Source organism: Peromyscus californicus, unplaced genomic scaffold (genome assembly GCF_007827085.1).
Source record: "Peromyscus californicus insignis strain IS unplaced genomic scaffold, ASM782708v3 Scaffold_15__1_contigs__length_86483966, whole genome shotgun sequence".
NCBI classification, from domain to species: Eukaryota; Metazoa; Chordata; class Mammalia; order Rodentia; family Cricetidae; genus Peromyscus; species Peromyscus californicus.
The window spans coordinates 69,511,028-69,531,178 of NW_026294447.1; the positions used below are offsets into that span (position 1 = coordinate 69,511,028).

The 20,151-nt window shown below is 47.7% G+C and overlaps 3 protein-coding genes across 20 annotated transcripts in view; 1 reads left to right on the forward strand and 2 right to left on the reverse strand.

The window, feature by feature from the left end:
- The window catches only part of Ttll5 (tubulin tyrosine ligase like 5), a 252,368-nt gene extending 249,893 nt beyond the window's left edge, over positions 1-2,475 (reverse strand). For 15 of the 17 annotated variants that reach the window (XM_052739243.1, XM_052739245.1, XM_052739246.1 and 12 more), the window contains exons 1-2: positions 2,362-2,475; positions 743-914 (exon numbers count right to left, since the gene is read on the reverse strand). In XM_052739243.1, coding sequence (XP_052595203.1) covers positions 743-816 — 74 coding nt within the window. In that variant the 5' untranslated portion in view covers positions 817-914; positions 2,362-2,475. Of the gene's footprint in view, positions 1-742; positions 915-2,361 lie in introns of those variants that run through there. The other 2 variants (XM_052739252.1, XM_052739249.1) reach the window with 2 other exon arrangements.
- Positions 2,476-2,866: 391 nt separating this feature from the next.
- Positions 2,867-11,265, forward strand: Erg28 (ergosterol biosynthesis 28 homolog). The gene is given in 7 exon segments (XM_052739264.1): positions 2,867-2,981; positions 5,284-5,404; positions 5,406-5,445; positions 8,115-8,205; positions 10,612-10,651; positions 10,653-10,731; positions 11,071-11,265. Coding segments are annotated over 6 exon segments (423 nt in total). The 5' UTR covers positions 2,867-2,981; positions 5,284-5,311; the 3' UTR covers positions 11,151-11,265.
- Positions 11,266-14,062: 2,797 nt separating this feature from the next.
- Positions 14,063-20,151, reverse strand: part of Flvcr2 (FLVCR heme transporter 2) — a 64,339-nt gene continuing 58,250 nt past the window's right edge. For both annotated transcript variants that reach the window (XM_052739266.1, XM_052739265.1), the window contains one exon: positions 14,063-16,120. In XM_052739266.1, coding sequence (XP_052595226.1) covers positions 16,065-16,120 — 56 coding nt within the window. In that variant the 3' untranslated portion in view covers positions 14,063-16,064. The remainder of the gene's footprint in view (positions 16,121-20,151) is intronic.

The window sequence follows — 20,151 nt, forward strand, 5'->3', positions numbered from 1 at the left end:
AGCAAGTTGTCCTCTGACCTCCACTGCACTGCAGCATGTGCAGCATGTGTGCCTCACCCCCACCCCCCACCCCCCACCCCCACCCCCACACACTAAAATAAATAAATGTGAAAAAAAATAAATTTAAGTCTTCACACGATGGGGCCAAGGGAGACGTCCGACAGATCAAAGTACTTGTTGGTAAGCCTGATGGCCTGAGCTCAATGCCCAAAACCCACAAAAAGAGGAAAAAAGACAAAGAGTCAGATGCAGGGATGGGAATGATGGCTCTAGAGTCAAGAGAGCTATCTGCTCCTGCAGAGGACCGAGGTTTGCTCCCAGCACTCGTCAAGCAGCTCCAGGGGGTCCCACGCTCTCTGGCCTCCCCAGGAACCTGCACGCCCATAATGCACACGAACTCAAGCAGGCACATGCAAGTTTTTTAAAAATATGTACATTTTTTTTTTTAAGCCAGATGTAGTGGGAACACAGCAACAGGAATGAGACCCTACCTCCCAAACCAAGTGGGGGGAGAAAAAACAAAAACAAGTTCACCCGAGCTCTACCCGAACTTCACAACATCTAAAGCTGACATGCACTCACAAGCCTGGAAACACACAGCCCAGCCTTCGCATTTCTGGCAGCTGATGAGAAGTGAATATAGGATACTGACTTCAGTCACAGATGGACACCACCTAAGCGGGGGATACTGGACAGGAGTGAAGGAAACTGTTTGCCGCCCTAAAGGCTTGCTGCCACTCACTCTTGGTTCACCAGGTCCTCATCCTCTGAGGATGATGCTGTTTCCTCCAGGTCCCGGGCCATCACAACTGGCATTTCCTTTAGGGTTTGTCATACAGTCAACAGACAGAGGCCTCAGAGACCTTTCTTCCTTGCAGTTTCACTGGATCAGACAATTTGGATGGCACAGACTCCTGCAAGAAAGTCAAAGGGTTTCATATACAATGCAGTTGGGCACTTCAGGATTCTGTGCATAAAATGAATGAAAAGGAAGACATATCCCTAACTATTGGTCAACCTCTAGAAGCTCTCTTCTGTCACAGCTGTCACAGTGTACCTCAATACGCCACAAAAATCAAAAAGTCTTTTTTTTTTTTTTTTTTTTTTTGCTTTTTGAGACACGGTTTCTCTGTGTAGCCCCAGCTATCCTGGAAGATATGGATAGAGACCAGGATGGCCTCAAACTCTGAGAGGTACCTGCCTTTGCCTCCTGAGTGCTGGGATTAAAAGCATGCACCACCATGCCCAGCTTAAGATTTTTTTTCAAGCATAGTGTCTCTGCTGTATCTAAAAAGCTGTTACTAAATTTGAGTTCCTTTTCTTATATAGTAAACGTAGCAAGCACCAAAAGAGATCTCTCTGACATGGATGGCTGATTGCCTTAAACTTAGACAATTCTTTGCTAGACAAATCTGACCAAGATCAAAATAAAAATTCAAGGTTCAAAACACTTGTGAATATTTATACAGACTCTACCATAAGCATTCAGACATGATGCTATATTTCTAGGAAAACCCAATCAACTTAACTTTTAATAAAAGGATAATGAAAATGTTTCCTCTCAACAGGGATGACATAAATAGCTGGGAGGTGGGGAGTCAAACACTCCTAATAATTACTGTTACAAAAAAATAAAAATAAATAAAAAATAAATCACACATTTTAATCCGAATCTAAAGCAGATGCTAAAATTAGGAAATTTCCAACTCCACATTTCTAACTTCAAACTTTTTCTATGGAGGAAAAGTTCACGTTCGTTGTAGTAGAAGAAATGGAAACACATGGGAAAACGCTCGTTACTCAAAGCTAATCGATTTGGGGCAATTTTCCAAACTTTTCTTGTCTATGCACTTTCATATACGGTAAGACTCTGTAGACGAACTCTATAATAGAAGCAAGAGCAACTAACCCCGACTTTACTCATCTTCAACAGCAATGAGTAGTATCTAACAACCTCAATGATTCCCTTCGGGTGATTCCTAAGGGAATTTCTCCGTCTTTCCCAAAATGTTTGAGAGTCTCTTAAGTTAAACGAAAACCTCCAAGCAGGAAGGATGCCCACCTTTCCTTGGCTCCCTGATGAGCAAGCAGGACGAGACCCGGTGCTCTGACGATTAAGAGACACTATGCCAAAGGAAGTCCTTGCCCCTACAGGGATGTGCCACCGGCTCCACCCCAGCTCACCCCAACCCTAGGCAGCTCTGCAGGTGCTACGCCGGCAGGGAGCCGGCGACTGTGCCGCAGCGCTTCTGCCCAGCGCGCCCGGAAGCCAACAGCTGCTCCGGGGCTCGGAGGGAAGCGCAGCGGCGCCCGCCCAGCCTTGGAGCGCACCTCCCCGGAGCGCGCCCCGCAGGCGTTTACCTGTCTCATCTTCTCAAGGCTGGGGACGGGCAGGCGGGGACCACGGTCTGCTTCACCTTCCTCCTCCTTCCCCGGCCAGAATCAACGCAGCCGCCGAAGGTTGCTTCCCCCGTTACTACAACAACCAACAAGCAACCGCCCGCTCGGAGCCACTGCGCAGGCGCCTGCCAGCGGCGCGAACAACGCTCAGCTGCGGGCGCAGACGAATGGCGTCACCGCGGCGCGCCCAAGCGCCGGCGCAGAGCCAGGCTGTTGCCAGAAGGATTCCTTGGCTCCTTTTCTTTCCGCGTTTCCCCCACCCCGAAAAGGCTGACTCCAAACCCAGAGTTCCGCCACGCTCGACAGAAGGGTTCACCGCGTGAGCGGCGCAGCGGGGAGAGGCTTAGGCGGCGGCAACCGCTGATTGGCAGCAAAGGGGTTCACTCCCTATCGCCTGCTCGAACTGAACAAGCCCAGCCAATCGGAGCGAGGACTAGCAGGAACGACCCAATCCTAGAGCTGGGCTGAGGGCGGGGGCGGGGACAGTGGCCCAGGTGGACTTGGGACTGGAGCTGTCCTGGGGGAGCTGGTTTGTGGATGCTGCTGATACTCTGGCTGCAGTAGTACTGAGTGGTCGTCAGGTAGGAGAATTTAGAGTGGGATGTAGGTACTCATGTTGCATACGAATGAGGCTATGTGCAGGATTTAGGAAAATGGGGATTGCTTGGGAAGCTACCCTTTTTTTGGGGTGGGTGGAGGGAATCAAGAAACGATGTCCAAGGGGGTGCTAGGAAAATGGAGGGGGTTTGGTAAATTCTGGGGACAGATGAATGAACGAGCAGTCACTGTGAACCTAGCTCTGTGCAAGGAGCTTTCTCTTTTTCTCATGTAATTCTCCGGTAACCCTTAAGATATAGATGTTTTTACGGATGAGGAAATGGAGTCTCAATGACTTACCTGAGACTCTAGACCTGAGTGGTGGAGCCCCTCTTTATTGATTGCTAGTTAGCATTGCATCAGCGCTGAACTGGGCCTGGACAAAATTTGGTTATTGATGTTGTAAACCCCGCCCTTCCCACCACCTCAAAACTCCAGAGAAATGGTTTTGAGGAATTGGTACAGCAATACAAAAATACTCCGGTTGTGTCTTCGTCAGCGCTCTGCTGAGATTTCTAAGACCTGAAAGATGGAAGAAGGCATAAGTTCTGCGTTCTATTGAAAGGAAGTATGTGTGTGTGCAACTTTTTTAACTAACTCAAATTGAGCCTGGTGTTGTAGAGGAGAAAATAAAGAGAAGTGGATCTTGGTCTGGGTTGTGAGTGCCTGTGAAGTATTTAGACTGGGACAGTCTGTGCTTGGGGCCTCTTGTTTCTGCTGGACTCACCCTTCCTCTTCTGAAGCCCCTTTTAGTTGAATATTAGTCCCTTCACTTTAATATCTGTGCTGGATGGTATGGAATCCTACTGAGACGTATTACCACAGTGATGAAGGCAGCCTGATAGTTTCTTACAACTTTCAGGCCAAAGAAGTTAGCCTTGGCCACAGATAAATGAAGGGCCGAAATGATGGGAATGATCATGATAAACGACCTCCGTGGGATCCACTTAGATCAAACTAATGGAAACCGCTACTCATCAAGGCTTGATCTAAACAAAAAGTATAGAGACTAACTCTTCTAACCATCTGAAGACAGAAATGTTTCTGGCGTGTTTAGCTTTCTCAAAAACTGGGAACTTTGCTGCGCATGGTGGCGCACGCCTTGGGTCCCAGCACTCAGGAGGAAGAGGCAGATGGATCTCTGTGAGTTCCAGGCCAGCCTGTTCTATGTAATGAGTTCCAGACCAGCCAGGGCTATATAGTAAAACCCTGTCTCAAAACAAGGAAATAAATATATATTTTTTTTAAGATGGGAACTTCATCCAAATAGTCCTTAAGGAGGTAGTATTTCCACAGAGTCCAACAGGCCATGGCATTCTGCCATGTATTAGCTATGTAATCTAAGCAAATCACTTAGCTATTTGTTCTGATCTCCATCTGTAAAATGGAAATACTGGTAGTGCCTGCCTATCCTGATGTAGGGAGTCAGTGAAATACGATGTCAGATACGTGGGGCAAGTATAGGGCACAAGTGCCCCGTAACTGCTAATTAGTATAGTTTTTCCTGCAACCCAACACCAAGCCATTGGAGTTTTTTAAAAAATATTTTAGATTGTGTTAGTTTATGAGACATGATGTATCTGGGAACCACACAGAGGCAAACTGAGAATACCAGTTGGGTCATCATACCATAGCTTCTACTCAAATGGACAGTATAGCTTCTGTAAGTTTAGAAGGATGCGTCATCAGTATCCAGGTATCTGAGTAGACTTAGAACCACCTGTGAGCCACTTGTATTGCAAAAGGAATGGTGTGAAGAGATGAAGGCATAGCGCTGATTCCAGACAAGGGGAGGGGAGTGTGACTTACAGCAGTACTGTGCTTTGGGGGATTACTTGAACAAAGGTAAATGCTGTGTAACCTGCTGCAAGGTGTACTGTTCATTCACCCTCGTTAGAGTGAGCATTGGCAGAACACAGGCTTTACCTAGAAACCCGTTCTATTACTTTATAGAGATATTAGTACACCCCATGTCTTCTGTTCCCCTTCTTGCCATTTCCTTCCTGCTAGAATGTCTACCCATTGCATTCTTGTTTAGCCTCTGTCACTCTGAACAAAGATCGGCATAGCTCTGCTGAGGGGAAATATTCTAGGCATCTTTTGAAGTAAAAGTGGTATGGCACGAAAACAGGGTGGGCCCAAAGGACTTGGAGAGGAGTCTGTGGAGTGCTCTGCCGGTATCACTCAGGACAGCTCTCACGAGTGGGACACAGATTAACCACAGAGGTGAGAGAGCTTGTGATTGACGAGGAAGTACCCTTGATTATGCCCCTCTTTGTTTCCAAGGCCGAGCACCCTCTCTTTGAGGGGAATCATGAGCCGCTTCCTGAACGTGTTACGAAGCTGGCTGGTTATGGTGTCCATCATAGCCATGGGAAACACGCTCCAGAGCTTCCGAGACCACACCCTTTCTCTATGAAAAGCTCTACACTGGCAAGCCAAACCTTGGTAAGAAGTCAAAAGAACTGGCTGAGCACCGTAGCTCATGCCTGTAATCCCAGCACACAGGAGGATAGGGCAAGAAGATTGAGAGATCAAAACCAGACCGGATAACTTGGTGAGATCCTATGTCAAAAAATAAATTTACTGCTGGGCATGGTGGTGATTGCCTTTAATCTCAGCACTCAGGAGGCAGAAGCAGGTGGATCTTTGTGAGTTCGAGGCCAGCCTGGTCTACAAAGTGAGTTCCAGGACAGCCAGGGCTATTACACAGAGCCTGTGTAAACCCTGTCTCACAACGCCCCCACCAACCCCAAAAATAATTAATTAATTAAAATAACAAAAAGAAAAGAATGTAAAGAAGTATATTCTGTATAGCACTGGCCTAGCTGTTAATTACCCAGTTGAGCTACATATCTGAACAACCCAGGCTACTTAAAGGCCTATCAAAGCACAGGTACTTCTTTCTGTCTCCAAATCTAATTATTAAACCTGGCTGGCAATCCGGTTCTAGACATATGCAGGTGGTTCTGCTGCCTAATCCAGTCTTGGTAGCCACTGGAGTAATAGAATGTGTGGGAAGCACTGGACCCTTTTTTCCCAGTTATCTCTGGATACCTCTCCATTCATTTGCCACTACCCTGGACAATTGATGTGTTCAGAAGCACATGCATAAAGACAAGCAAGGAAATAGGATGACATGTTGACTCTGGGCTTTCTACTAGAAAGCCATAAAGGGGTGTTTTACGGAATCTCAGTGCCCTCGTCGGAAATCAGGGCATGGCACACATGGTTCATAGTCTATGTAACAGGTAGACAGTTCCCCACCCAAGATCTTCCTGAACTGAGCTGTGGTCCCTGAGTGAATACTCCAAATCCCTCCAAATTTCTCTCTCCAAGTAAAACTTCTGGCTCACAGCGACCTTTCCCAACCCCCGAAACTCTCCATTGCATATCTGCACTCTACAGCTGGCACTTACCCCCGTTGACACGGGGTTACTTGGAGCGACAGCACTGATTGACAGCAGCTAACAGCGCTGTCACATTTATAGCTAACCCAGATCCGTCTCTGACCTACTCGTTCTCTGCAACATCTAGGTAGAAATGAAGTTAAGTAGGCTGAGGCTTATTTTGAACAAAGTTCAAATAGAACGGGGGTCAAGAACCTGGAAAGGCGAGCAGGAAGGATATTGTTGATTTTTTTTAGCCTCAGTTGCTGCTCACAGGTGATCGTGGAACTTGTATAGTTGCACAGGATTTTAGAAATTATCTGGAAGTGTAGTGGGCATCTTCCTGCCCAGAGAAAGAGAGGGGGAGAGAGAGAGAGAGAGAAGAGAGAGAGAGAGAGGAGAGAGAGAGAGAGAGAGAGAGAGAGAGAGAGAGAGAGAGAGAGTGAGTGTGATTATGGAACTTGTATAGTTGCATAGGGTTTTAGAAATTATCTGGAAGTGTAGAGGGCATCTTTCTGCCCAGAGAGAGTGACTGTGTGTGTGTGTGTGTGTGTGTGTGTGTGTGTGTGTGTGTGTGTGTGTGTGTGTGTGTTGGCAGAACAGTGCTGTAGGTGGCCTAGAAATGTAAACTGTCACTTGATCCTTGTCAGGTCTGGAGTATCTCACACTAAAGAGATTTCTTCAGTCTTTATTAGAAAAGCCATCAACTTGATTTCTAAAGACTGTATGGCCAAAAGGCTGACATTTCAAATATTTCCTCATTACCATCTAAAAGGTCTTTGGTGTGAATTAGCAGAGTTGTCTGCGTTTCCAAAGGCTAAAGAATTTTCAAAGCCCAAGTGAATATTAATAAACTTTTTGGTTGTCAGCTTTGTCCATTGATATCCCCCACCCCCCCCACCCCCCCGTACTGGGAATCAAACACAGGACAGCTTATCTTGCATGTTAGGCAGGTGCTTAACAACTGAACTACTTCCAGAATTTTTTTTTTTTAACTCTATGAGAGAGAGATCGGCAAAAGAACTAGCTGTGCTTTTACAGTTGGAATATTTGGAATCCACAGGGTGCCTCAGTTCACTGGCTCTACATTGAAGTCACACAAGCAGGGTGTTTCTAGAAAATATTCATGCCAGGACTCATCTCTAGAGAATCCGATGTAACTGGCCTGGTGTCCAGAGCTTGGGAATTTTCTAAAACTCAGGTGATAGAGAAAGAGCTCAGGGTCGAGAGCTGCTGTTAGGGGGAAAGGTGACTCGAATTTTCAAGGCAAGATATTTACTACAGCACCACAATGAAGCCACCAAGAACAGAGGCCCCAGGGAACCCCAGAGAAACTAGTTTTCTTTTTCCACCGCCGTGTGCGTGAGAAGCCAGCCTGGATTGAGCATTGTCCCCATAGAGCAGATCTTAGCCCTCTGAAAGCCCGTGTCTTGAACACATCTACATTTGATGCTGGCATCTGGTCTCCCCCAGCGGTCTACAAAGGCTCTTGGCCCTGCTAGGCATCTTGCGTGTTCGGACCATCTCTGCGGCATTCCCTTTCAACTGTAGGGATCTGAAGAGGATTGAGCAGCACTTAGAATTCCTTCCATTCCATTCCCTGGGGGCCCTCACAGGGAGGTCAGGCTGGGCTACCTTCTGTGACTCACCAGGGAAGCAGACTAGTATAGGACAAAGCTCACCTCAGCCTTCCTCTGGTTCTCACCACTCTTGTTTTTCACTACACAGTGAATGGCCTCCAAGCCCGGACCTTTGGGATCTGGACGCTGCTCTCATCAGTGATTCGCTGCCTCTGTGCCATTGACATCCACAACAAAACGTATGTCAGGGAAAGACGGTCTTTGGCTCCCTTTTGTTGCCAATCAGGCTCCACGCATGGCACTGCCCTGCTGTTGGGACCTGTGAAATCACTTTACTGCATCAGCATAGAGCATAGAAAATGAAAGCCTTGTTGGACCATTCCTTCCAGTCCTAAAATATCTATAGGCCTAACAGATCATAGCAAATAACATTGCATTGTTCAGTCGTCTGTATCATACTTCAACTAGTTCCCTCCTTCCTTCTATGAAAGACCTAGAGTGCTGTGCTCAGTTTAGCCTTAGAGTTTTGTTTTGGTTTCATTTCATCGTTGCTGGGGGATCAAATGAAGGACCTTGAGCATAGTCAGTAAATGCTCTAGTTCTGAGCTACATCCCCAGCACCATACATACCTTTTGCACATTCCTCATTAGTCAGGAATGACCAGAAATTTATGAAAAGAGAGAAACTATGAGTAAGCTGATAGAGGCCCATGAAGAGGTCAGTCAGTAAAGGAAATGTGTGTGCTGCCTCTCCAAAGAGAGTAAGACAAGCATGAACAGGTGCAGGCCACCCTAGCCGCTTTTCTAGATGATGCCATACCCAGTCCTGGCCACTGGAGGGAGCTCAAGCTTTCTTCCCTGCAGTATTCACTATCTTGTGCAAAAACAGTCATTGCTCAATTCACTGGGAGAAGCTGTCAAAAGGCCAGCCTCGCACTGAAATCTTTTTTCTTGTCCCTCCCCTCAGCATCTGGGGAAGAGAGGAAGCAATAATATTTATGGCTCCTCTCTGATTTTGCCTGGAGCTTTCGCCTACATGACCTTGCCTCAGTCTCTTAGCAACCCCTGGGGGGAGAAGGTAGTGATTTTCATTACTGATTTTGTAATATAAATATTTTAAAAATTCAATTAATTTAAGCAGAGGAAGACTGACTCAAGTGGGATTTGAAGCAAGACTATTAGCCCTTTGATCTTTCCATCTTTAGTTTTAATTTTTTTTTTTTTAACTTGAAACTGGATTACATGTCCTAGATTGGACACATATTTTTAGAAGCAGTATGGTTTAGTGGAAACTGCCTGGGGTCAAGAATGAAAACAAGGAAAACGCACTCTGCTCTCAGTGTTGCTGGTAACTGGGTTTATTACCTACTCTCTCTGTACCTTGGTCTCCATCTATAAAATGGTAATAGATAACTGTTCTGCCTCTCTGGGTGAATGAAAAGGGGGAGGATTGGATAGTCGTTCTGAAGACCTTTTACCACCGTGAAGAATTGCTGCTAGGTGTAGGGGATGCAGCTTCTGTTTGCTGTGTGCTTAGAGTGAACAGAAAATCCATACTCACCCCCACCCCTACTCCCCTTCAGTTTTCCCTCCTGAGACCCAGAGCAGTTGCGAATGCTGAGCTGGTGTTTTCAGGCGTTTCGAGCTGAGGACTTTGATCCATGGACCTCTGACATGCATCCTGAGTTTATTCCCTCCGTAACCAGAAATTCAAAACACACACACACACACACACACCAACATGCACCAGCATAATAAAAACCAATTTTAAGGTACTGGTTACTTTTGAAGAGGGAGGAGAAGGCAGTCAGGGTAGGCTAAGGGTACACAGATGTTTCCAATTCTTTCATGTTTATTTCTTTGTAATATAAAAGTATCCAGCTGGGGATCTAACTCAGAGTCAAAATGTCTGCCTGGCATTCATGAGGCCCTGAGTTTGATCCCCAGAACCGGAAAAAAGGAATGGGAACTGCAAGTGTTGAAATGTTAAGGCTGGTAGGGCTGAGCCCTGGTCACACTGTGCTTCGTTACAGTTTACTATCTACTCGGAGTGTGTCCTCATGTTTACAAAAACAAAAACAGACACCTTAAATTCAAGCGGTAAGCCACTGTCAAAAAAGGCATGGTCAAAGCTGAGGACCATGTTCTCCTCTGGAGTTGTGTGTCCTCCTCAGACCAGATTTTAGGCCAAGACATAAAGTAGCGAACTTGTACTGTAAGAGCATCTGAAGGCCTCTGGCTGCTTAGAGCATTCATTTAGGGTTCCATCCTACAGCACTGTCTGGCACATGGCCAGACACCTGCTAGGGTGGCTTAGGCTGGAGTCTGTCAGTTTGCATGAGTATGCTTGGTCCCAAATTGCTGCGCTGCCCAAGACTGCCTTCCAGATTCTCCCATAGCTGAACTCTCGCTCCCTTGCTAAGTCATGGAGGCCCCCTCTGGCTGCTTGGCCCGTGCCTCAAAAATCGCTAGTTTTGCCCCTGGAGAGAAGCACTTGATGTGATGAAATAGCCAGGTGTTTCTAAGGAATGTGTGTCCTTTCCACCACCGTCATGGCACTCATGGCAAGTCAGCTGACACCCTCTGCAGTTCTGCGCCAAGCATGCAGTCAACGTTGGTTTCCGGTTCCGTCTGTTCCCTTGTAGACTCTATCACATCACACTGTGGACATTCCTCCTCGCCCTGGGGACACTTCCTTTCGGAGTTGTTCGTCTTTGGAACAGCTGCTCCCACAGTTGGAGTGCTGGCACCCCTGATGGTGGCAAGTAAGCACCAGGCCACTCTAGACCCCCTGCAGCGGCGACCTCCTGCGGCGGTGACCCCCGCTGCGGCGCGGGTGGCGGTGGGGCTGGGGCAGACACGGGTGCTGGGTTTGCAGGGTGCAGTGGTGGGGCTGGGCAGACACGGGTGCTGGGCTTGCGGGGTGCAGCGGTGGGGCTGGGGCAGACACGGGTGCTGGGCTTGCGGGGTGCAGCGGTGGGGCTGGGGCAGACACGGGTGCTGGGCTTGCGGGGGGTGCAGTGGTGGAGCTGATGCAGACATGGGTGCTGGGCTTGCGGGGTGCCAGTTTTATGTCCACCACTAATCTTTTCTACACGTTGAAGGTCTCTCAATCCTGGGTATGCTGGTTGGGCTCCGGTATCTAGAGGCAGAACCAGTATCCAGACAGAAGAAGAGAAACTGAGGCCAGCCTTGCCACCTCCAAAACGTCATCGTCTTCCACCTTCGCTGGTCCTCCTTCATCCTGAGTCCTTGGATCATTTCTTTTGGGCTGTGTCCTTAGCTCCTTCATCTAGGTTCAGCATCATTTAAGCTTTTGAGTCTTTGTTTTTGTTTTTTTAATGTTTTTAAATTTTTAAAATATTCATACAGAAAAATTATGTAACATGTATGTATAATTTAGAGTCGTTGAAGAAATATTCTGTTACTCCATCAACGTCAAGAAATCCTCAGAAGTCCCCCACCTCCCCCCACCTCCCCCCCACCCCCCACCCACCCCACGTGTCCTCCTCCCCAGCTGGATCCAAGCCCCAGGCTCCCTTTTCCAGTCCTTCACTCGTTCATTTCCGCTCCACATCTTGATTTGACTTGTGTGGTGGGAACGTGAGAACTGTGAAACTCAAGCTGCTGCCTGCCCAGAGCAACAGCAACCAAGGGCTGCTTCAAGGGATTGTCCACACATGCTGGGCTCCTTTCTGCTGCTGGACCCAGACTCGGAACCATCCAAGGGACAGGCAGTTCTTCCAAGAAGGGCTGCCCTCGGTGTGGGCAGGACCAGGCTTCTCTTCTGTCTTCCGGTGGATAAAGGTTGGAAGAGTCTGGGCTGTTTTTAGACCTTTTGGTCAGTTGTATTTGTGTAATGCATTTTATAATAAATAGAAAAACCATCTATTCTGATCAGCCTTTGACGTTTCCTAAGAGCCTCTGTACCACCCCACCCCCCACCTCCGCCCCCCATGGACTCCAACACTGGAGCATCATCGCTTTCTGCAGCTTTACATCCACTGGAGATAGAACCCAGGGAAACCTGGCTACCTCCAGCTCCTCCTTGTCACTTGCTTACTTGTGTTCTTGATGCCAAATCTCCCTTCCTTCTTCACCTTCAGGATTCTACATCGACAGCTCAACAGTTATGGCCCTTGCCCAGTTTCTTCCCAAAGAAGTAGACTCTTGAGAACAGGTAGAGAAAGTAGAATGAGGCAGCCCAGGAGAAACAGCTGTGAGCACGTAAAGAAGCAAGGGCAATGTCTCCGTGTGAACAGTGCTCCCTGAGCACCGATGATGCTCCCTGAGTACTGGTGCTCCCTGAGCACCGATGATGCACCCTGAGCACCGATGATGCACCCTGAGCACCGATGATGCTCCCTGAGCACTGATGATGCTCCCTGAGTACTGATGATGCTCCCTGAGTACTGGTGCTCCCCTGAGCATTGATGATGCACCCTGAGCACTGATGATGCTCCCTGAGCACTGATAATGCTCCCTGAGCACTGATGCTCCCTGAGCACTGATGATGCACCCTGAGCACCGATGATGCTCCCTGAGCACTGATGCACCCTGAGCACCGATGGTGCTCCCTGAGCACTGATGATGCTCCCTGAGCACTGATGATGCTCCCTGTGTAGCTGGAGAGTTTTCTCTTCGGGTTCTGCCAAGCCATGGCAGTCCCTTAGCCCCACTTATAAAATAAACATACAGACACTTAATATTATTTAAACTGCTTGGCCATTAGCTCAGGCCTACCATTGTCTAGCTCTCACTCTTATATTCAGCCCATTTCTATTAATCTATACTTTGTCACGTGGCTCGTGGCTTACTGGTACCTTACATCTTCCTTGTCCTGGTGGCGGCTCCAAGTAGTCTTTCTCTCTGCCTTCCTGTTCCCTCAATTCTCCTCTCTGTTAGTCCTGCCTGTACTTCCTGTCTGGCTATTGGCCAGTGTTTTATTTATTAACACATTTGCCATACAGAACATCCCACAGCATCCCTGAGCACTGATGATGCTCCCTGAGCACTGGTGTTCCCTGAGCACTGATGCACCCTGAGCACCGATGATGCTCCCTGAGCACTGATGCTCCCTGAGCACCGATGATGCTCCCTGAGCACTGATGCTCCCTGAGCACCGATGATGCTCCCTGAGCACTGATGCTCCCTGAGCACTGATGCTCCCTGAGCACCGATGATGCTCCCTGAGCACTGATGATGTTCCCTGAGCACTGATGCTCCCTGAGCACTGGTGCTCCCTGAGCACCGATGATGCTCCCTGAGCACTGATGATGCTCCCTGAGCACCGATGATGCTCCCTGAGCACCGATGATGCTCCCTGAGCACTGATGCTCCCTGAGCACTGGTGTTCCCTGAGTACTGATGCACCCTGAGCACTAATCCCAGCATTCAGGAGGCAGAGGCAGGCAGATCTCTGTGAGTTAAGAGGTCAGCCTGGGCTACAGAGCGAGATCCAGGACAGCCTCCAAAGCTACACAGAGGAACCCTGTCTTGGGGAAAAAAAAAAAAAAAAAAAGCCAGGCTCAGTCCCTCCTCTGTGTCTAGTAGAGCATGGTTTCTCCAGATAAGAATTGATAAGAGAGAGTGCCAGATTGTCACCGGCACAGAGCGCATCTCAAAGCAAGAAAGATGCAGAAAAAGTGACAGCCGGGAACCCGGAAACAGTGGAGAAGTACAGGGATGGCAGTCCCCGAGAAAGTCGCCAAGCTGCCAATGCTTGAACTAGGCTGTGGACACCGGCCAGAGCTAGCTGGTGTGGGTCTGGGGTGATCAAACAAAACACTTCAGCTGCCCTTTGAGGCAGAGCCAAAGACAACACTGGACCTTTCTCTTGGGGAGGAGCACATTCCAGCATATGCACAGGCCGGGGAAAGTCAGGGTCACAGGTTGGCCACTGAGTTCTATCTTCTGTGTAGGCGGTCAGGAACCTTTAAAGGCTGTTAAAAAAAAATCCGACAGGATGTTACACCCTTGTCAACAAAGGACACAGATGTTCTGGCCCCAAGCCCTACCCCTCACCCCCAGCCGTCACCCAGACAGTCTCAGAAAAGTATGATAACCTTGTGGGGACAGCCCAAATGACAAGGCAGACCACTTTGAAAATCTTTATTGCCTTAAAATATCTGGTATTCTAAACAGGAAATACAAACTCTGGTTTTTTTTTTTAAATAAATGGATTGCGTAAACATGTCCATTTTGAACAGTTGAAGAAAGAACACCTTTCTCTTGACAGAAAGTAAGGCACCTCTCCCTTCCATCCCTAACACTGCCTCAACCACAGCTTTCCTCCCGTCCACTGCTCAGGTCTACACACCACATACAAACCCGTGTGTATGTACACACAGGTGGGGTCTCCTCTGGCCTGGCACCCCAACTCTGCAGGCAAACCGGCTATTCTGGGATGCTAAGGCCATGGCCAAGGCCAGACGACTGAATGGTCTTGACCAGAGTTGCTCAAGGCACAGGAGAAATGAGTTGCCAGTTTCTCTTGGAGGAGACCTTACAAAAGCCATGAGTATAACCAGCAGACTGGGTGAGGAAGGAGGTCAACTGGGATTGGTTTAGGAGTCCTTTTCAACTTAAAATATCTGGCAGATTTTGCTAGCAGAGACAGGGAGTGGGTTTGGTTGTGCAAATACTGTCCCCAGCATCCACGGGATTATGTTTACCTGAAACAGACATAATGTCTATTTTAAGAGTCACCTTCTGCCCCTTTCCTCAGAGATAGCCTTGGGTGTCAGAGTACAGTAAATGAGACTAACTTTCAACAGAGGTTAGAGCCATGAGCTGCTGGCCTGATGGCAGCATTTCCCAGTGCAATACCCAATGAAGACATTCTGAGTGGCCTGGGACACTGGAGTCCCTGGGCAAGCACCTCTTATAGGAAAGCACCTTCCCATCCCAACTCAAGCTACCAACTCAGAGCTACACACACACACACTCAAGGTAGCTCCCAGTACTGTTGCACTTAGGCAGGGATGGGCTGATATTTTGTTTGTGCTCTAACAAATCAAGTTTGCCTGAAGATCAGAGGGCAGAGCCAGCCACTAGTTAACCACAGCAGAGGTCAGGCAGTGGTGGCACACACCTTGAATCCCAGCACTTGAGAAGAGGAAGCAGGGAGCTCAGGAGCTCCAGGCCACCCTGGACTACATGAGATTGAATCTATCCAAAAGAGAAAGACAGCCAGGCGGTGGTGGTGGTTCACACCTTTAATCCCAGCACTAGGGAGGTGGAGACAGGAATATAAGGTGGGTGGAGACAGGATCTCAGACCATTCAGTCTAAGGATTAGCACAGACAGGATCTCACCCTTTCAGACCTGAGGATTCAGTGGAAGTAAGAAGTCTCTAGTGGCTGGCTCCTTTACTGATCTTTCAGCATCTACCCTGATATCTGGCTCCGGGTTTTTATTAATAAGACCAATTAGAATTCGTGCTACACAGGGAGCCCTCTCCAATCAGTTTCTCCTTCCGGCTACAAGAGAGGTTTTGTCTGGTTTATTGGTGTTTTGTCTGGGCTCTCAGAAAAGAAGGTAGGAAGAGAGACTGCAGTGTTTGGCCAAGGCCAAGAGTCCTGATAGAGCTGCCTCTGTGGAGTGATGGGCTCTGATGGAGGCTGGACCCTGGTGCTTCCTCATCGTGACCCTCAGGCAGAGCACCTTGCCTGTTCTCAGTGAGAACTGGGCTTCATGTGGATAAGTCTTAAGACATTAGAAAAAGTTAATATCCTGAATAAGCTTTCTTAGGATAATTCTGCAAGCATTCTCCACGAGAGAAAGGATAAGAAGGCAAGGGACCAAGTAAGGATGAACTCTGACACCCTTCACCAGCCTCTCCCAACACTAGCCCCAAGACATAAGAGGGAGAGGAGACCAGAATCCAGTCTACATCTGGAGAGAGGTGAGGCTCCCCCCCAGTAAACATCCAGGTTCTCAGGTAGGGCCCAGTGGGCATAGGCACGCCTTGCAAGCCACAAATCTTCCGGCTGCTTCATCTAGAAGCTTCTCCATGAAGATCTAGGTGCTAACAGTGTCTCTGTTCCTGAGTCTCTGCCACCTCTCTCTCTGTCTCTGTCTCTCTCAGAGACGAGCCTCAGACACGACCGTGGGGACCTTGCTGATATTGCTCTCTTCCTCCTCCTGGACTTTCTAGAAGACAAAGAAAACAGGAAGCCCTGTGATTAAAACACACAGATCTCCTCCACCCTGGCTGAAACAGATCCCTGTCCATGACAGATCACTGTGAGTACAAGGGCAAGAAGCCACCCACTGTCCCCACCCCCAGAGCAAATAAGAGGCACAAGGAAAGAAGCAAGCAGCCCAGCCTGAGTGTACCCCCCCATACACTGACCCCCACCATTACCACTCATCAGAGAGAACAGAGCCAGTGTCCTGTTCTGACAGCCCCAAACTCACCTCCCCATGCCATCAACTAGCTGCTCCAGGTTCCAGATCGGCAGCTCCCTCAGACTCTCCAGCTAGCCCCACTGGGAGGCAGCCCCCAGGATGAGGGTTATTATAATGTCGATTGAATGGATGCCATCAAGCAATTTTAAGACACCCTGCTTAATTGTACAGCTGAACTCAATGGCTGTGCAGTTATATGTATTCAGAGAGAAAAACACTGTAGAAGCTCTTCAGAGGGAACTAGTTTGAATTTGGCTTTTCTGGGAAAGGATATGGCATGGAATTCATTTATAGGAAGTCTCCTGGCTCACACTTGTTAAGTGGGTTTGGGATTAAGCATGGCCTAGAAATTCTCCGTGGGGTCTCTGGTACACATTGCCAACTTGGGCATTTGGCTGTCTTCTAATTGGCAAAAGGACCTTGAACACAGACGGACTGCAGAGCCAGCCCTGCTCAAGGCCCAGTGGAGTGTATGCAGGGCCAAGCTAGAGGCCAATGCCAGCTGAACAAATAGAGCTTTTGTCCCCAGGAATGCCTGGGTCCCATCCATGGCAAGGGCCACAGCCGTAGTAACCCAGCCCTCTTATTCTGGGTCTTGCAGGCCTTTGGGCACCAGGCCTGCCTCAGCCATTAGTAACCTTCATTCAGACAACTCACAGTTGACCTGGTCACTCTCTGCATTTGACACACACAATGTCCACATGCCTGTCTCCTCCGAAGCTACCACCTCAAAACTGCCATTAAAAAATAGGTTAGGAGTAGGGAGGCACATCTACAGTCCGGGTGCTGGCAGAAAAATGGGTACCCAAGGTTTCACAGTCAAGGTGGAGTTATTCTCTCTGTCCTTAAGTTCTCTCTTTACCTGAACAGTGCATCTCACCGACGTATAGAAAGGGCAGATGCAGTCAGACCCGATGCATCGATGCATGCCCTGTCCTCCCCGACAATGTGTTTGTCTCCAAGTCTCTCAGTTACACTGACTGCCTTGGGGTGTGTAATGATCAGGGCTCCAGACAAAGGGTGCACTGGCCACTGTAGCTTCCTTCTTGTCAGCCCCAGCATACCTCTGACCTCCCCTTAATCCTAAGTAGCTGTAGATGCCAGTGAGGACCAGAATACAAGGATACGAAATGGGGATACTACATAAGTGAGCCCCATTCCAGGAACTTAAGGCACCTAGGCCCATTCAGTGCTGCTTTCCAATATTCTATCCTCAAGGAGACCGGGCCAACAACTCCACTTGACTGACAAACTGAGTCAATGCACAAGGATTTGCCTCCACCAAGAGTGAAGTTTTATAACAACTGAAAATGTAAACAAGATGGAAATATGCATGTCTGCAGATGGGAGGCATAGAGTATAACTGATGATGAAGTTTATCTTTTAAAAAAAGTGTGCGTGTGTGCATATGTGTGTGTGTGCGTGTGTGTATGAGAGTATGTTCAAGTTAGTGCAGGGGCCTGAAGAGGTCATCAGATCCCCTGAAGCTAGAGTTACAGAACCTAGTAGCCTGCCTGATATGGATGCTGGGAATTAAACTCGGGCCCTTTGTGTGAACAATACATACTCTTAACTGAAGAGTGATCTCTTTAGCCCCTACCTATATTACGCAAACATACAGAGTAGAAAATGAGATACATATGTGTCCATAGGTTATAGCACTGGTAAATGAACTGGGGATACAATATGATCAGCTATTTATAGTATTGATATTTAATACATATTAATATGTAATATGTAAATATCTTTTATTCATATCTCATTTGCCTTTATCTTCCAACTTAAACACAGCAAAAACTCATGTCACATGACACAAAAATCACAGTCCCAATTAAAAATTTTTTACCAAAAATCTTTTTTACTGCAGACACCTTATCATATCCTTATTGGCCAAAGTATCCTAAATCATTGTGTCTCCTTAAATACAGCACAGTGAAAGCCCATGTCCACAGTGGCCTTTGCTCTTCACACAGGTCTAGATAACATCATTCCTACCCCCAGGCTTTCTCCCGGTAAACACTCTATTATAGGCTCCTCCCCTTTCGATCTGCTCCCTGCCAACTCCAGAATGTGGTATCAGAAGCCAAACAGTAAAGAACTAAAGATTCTCACTTGTTAGACAGCACAGAGCCTTGAATGCCCACGGCACTGCATGACAGCTGATCCATGTTTCCAGGAAATACTGTACACTTAACACAGCAACCCAGCTTCCATATTAATCCGTATAGTATTTATTATAATGTAGGCAGCACAGAGGTCCTTGTGCTCACAGATAAGGACTAAGAAAACCGGAAATGTTAAACACACAGAGCTGTCCCTCCAAATTACCCAATCCACCCAGAAGGCTGAGAGTGGGTGTGGTTAATAGCCTGGTGACCTTTGTGATCACACTGGATCCTCCCCAAACCCTTATCATAAGCTCATTTTTCTCAGTCAATTTATAGAACCCATCTTTATGGGAAGTGTCACATGTACTTTATGAAGAGTTTTGTGTGATCACCTCTGATCTTTATTTAGCTCACTGTGCTCCTGGAGGAGATTTATGTGTGCTTTGTTATACACACAGGATTGAGTTATTTACTGCCAGGGAAGTTTTCACCAAATTGTGCTGTGCTTAAATAAACCTAAAATAAACTCCTCAGGGTCACACTCCCCAATGCTGGTCAGTCATGTTGAACCAAACTGCCTACCTTCCTCCCTAAGGTCATTTACTCTGCCAGCTGTGGTGGTCTGGTGGTTGCAGAGAGCCCTGAGTAATAATAATATTAACACCACACTCAAACTGAGCGAGTTAGCCAGCCACTAATTATAATACTGCTTATAACAATCAAAAATACTTCTAAGGTCCGAACAGAAAACTGTTAAACAAATCAAAGCTTACTCATGCAAAAGAACAGTGTAAAGTCGTTAAAAGTGATTGTAGGAGACCAGTAGCCTTGGAGTGTGGCAGTAATTAGAATAGAGTCTATTGGAGGAGGAGGAGGAGGAGGAGGAAGAGGAGGAATGGATGGAAGGAAGGGAGGGAGGGAGGGAGGGAGGGAGGAAGGGAGGAAGGAAGAAAGGAAAGAAGGGAAGGGAAGGGGAGGGGAGGGGAGGGAAGGGAAGGGAAGTAAGAGAGGGAGGGAGGGAGGGAGGGAGGGAGGGAGGGAGGGAGGGGAAAAGCCAGGCATGGTGCTCATGCCTGTATTCACAGCACTCAGAAGGCTGAAGCAGGAGTATCATCCTGAGTTTGAAGCCAGCCTGGGCTACATAGTAAGTTCTAGACCAGCCACAGAAACAATAAGATCATATCTAAAAACCAACAAACCAACAAAAACCAAGACAGAGATGGCTGGTTCAACAGCTAAAGCATCCTCTAGATAAGTATCAGAGCACGAGTTCATATCCCTAGAACCCACTCAAAGGTTGGGTGGCCATGGTGACCCGCTGGTAACTCTAGCCCTCAGAAGGTGGAGACAGGAATCCCCAGAATAATCTGGCTAGCCGAACTAGCTGTATCTATGAGCTATGGGTTCAGCTAGAGATTCTGCCTCAGTGTAGAAGGTAGAAGATGACCAAGGAAAGTTCTTAATGCCAACCGTAGGCCTCCTCATTCAGGCACATAACCACCCCCACACATGAAGCAGGCATACACATGAAAAAGACAAAAAGTGTGTATATGCACATATCCACTGCGTGGACACGCGTAAATGGTAAATACTGTGTTTCTAGGTGATAGAATCACAGCGTGATTTTAAGACTCTTGTATATTTGCTGTGCTTCTTCTTTTTCAG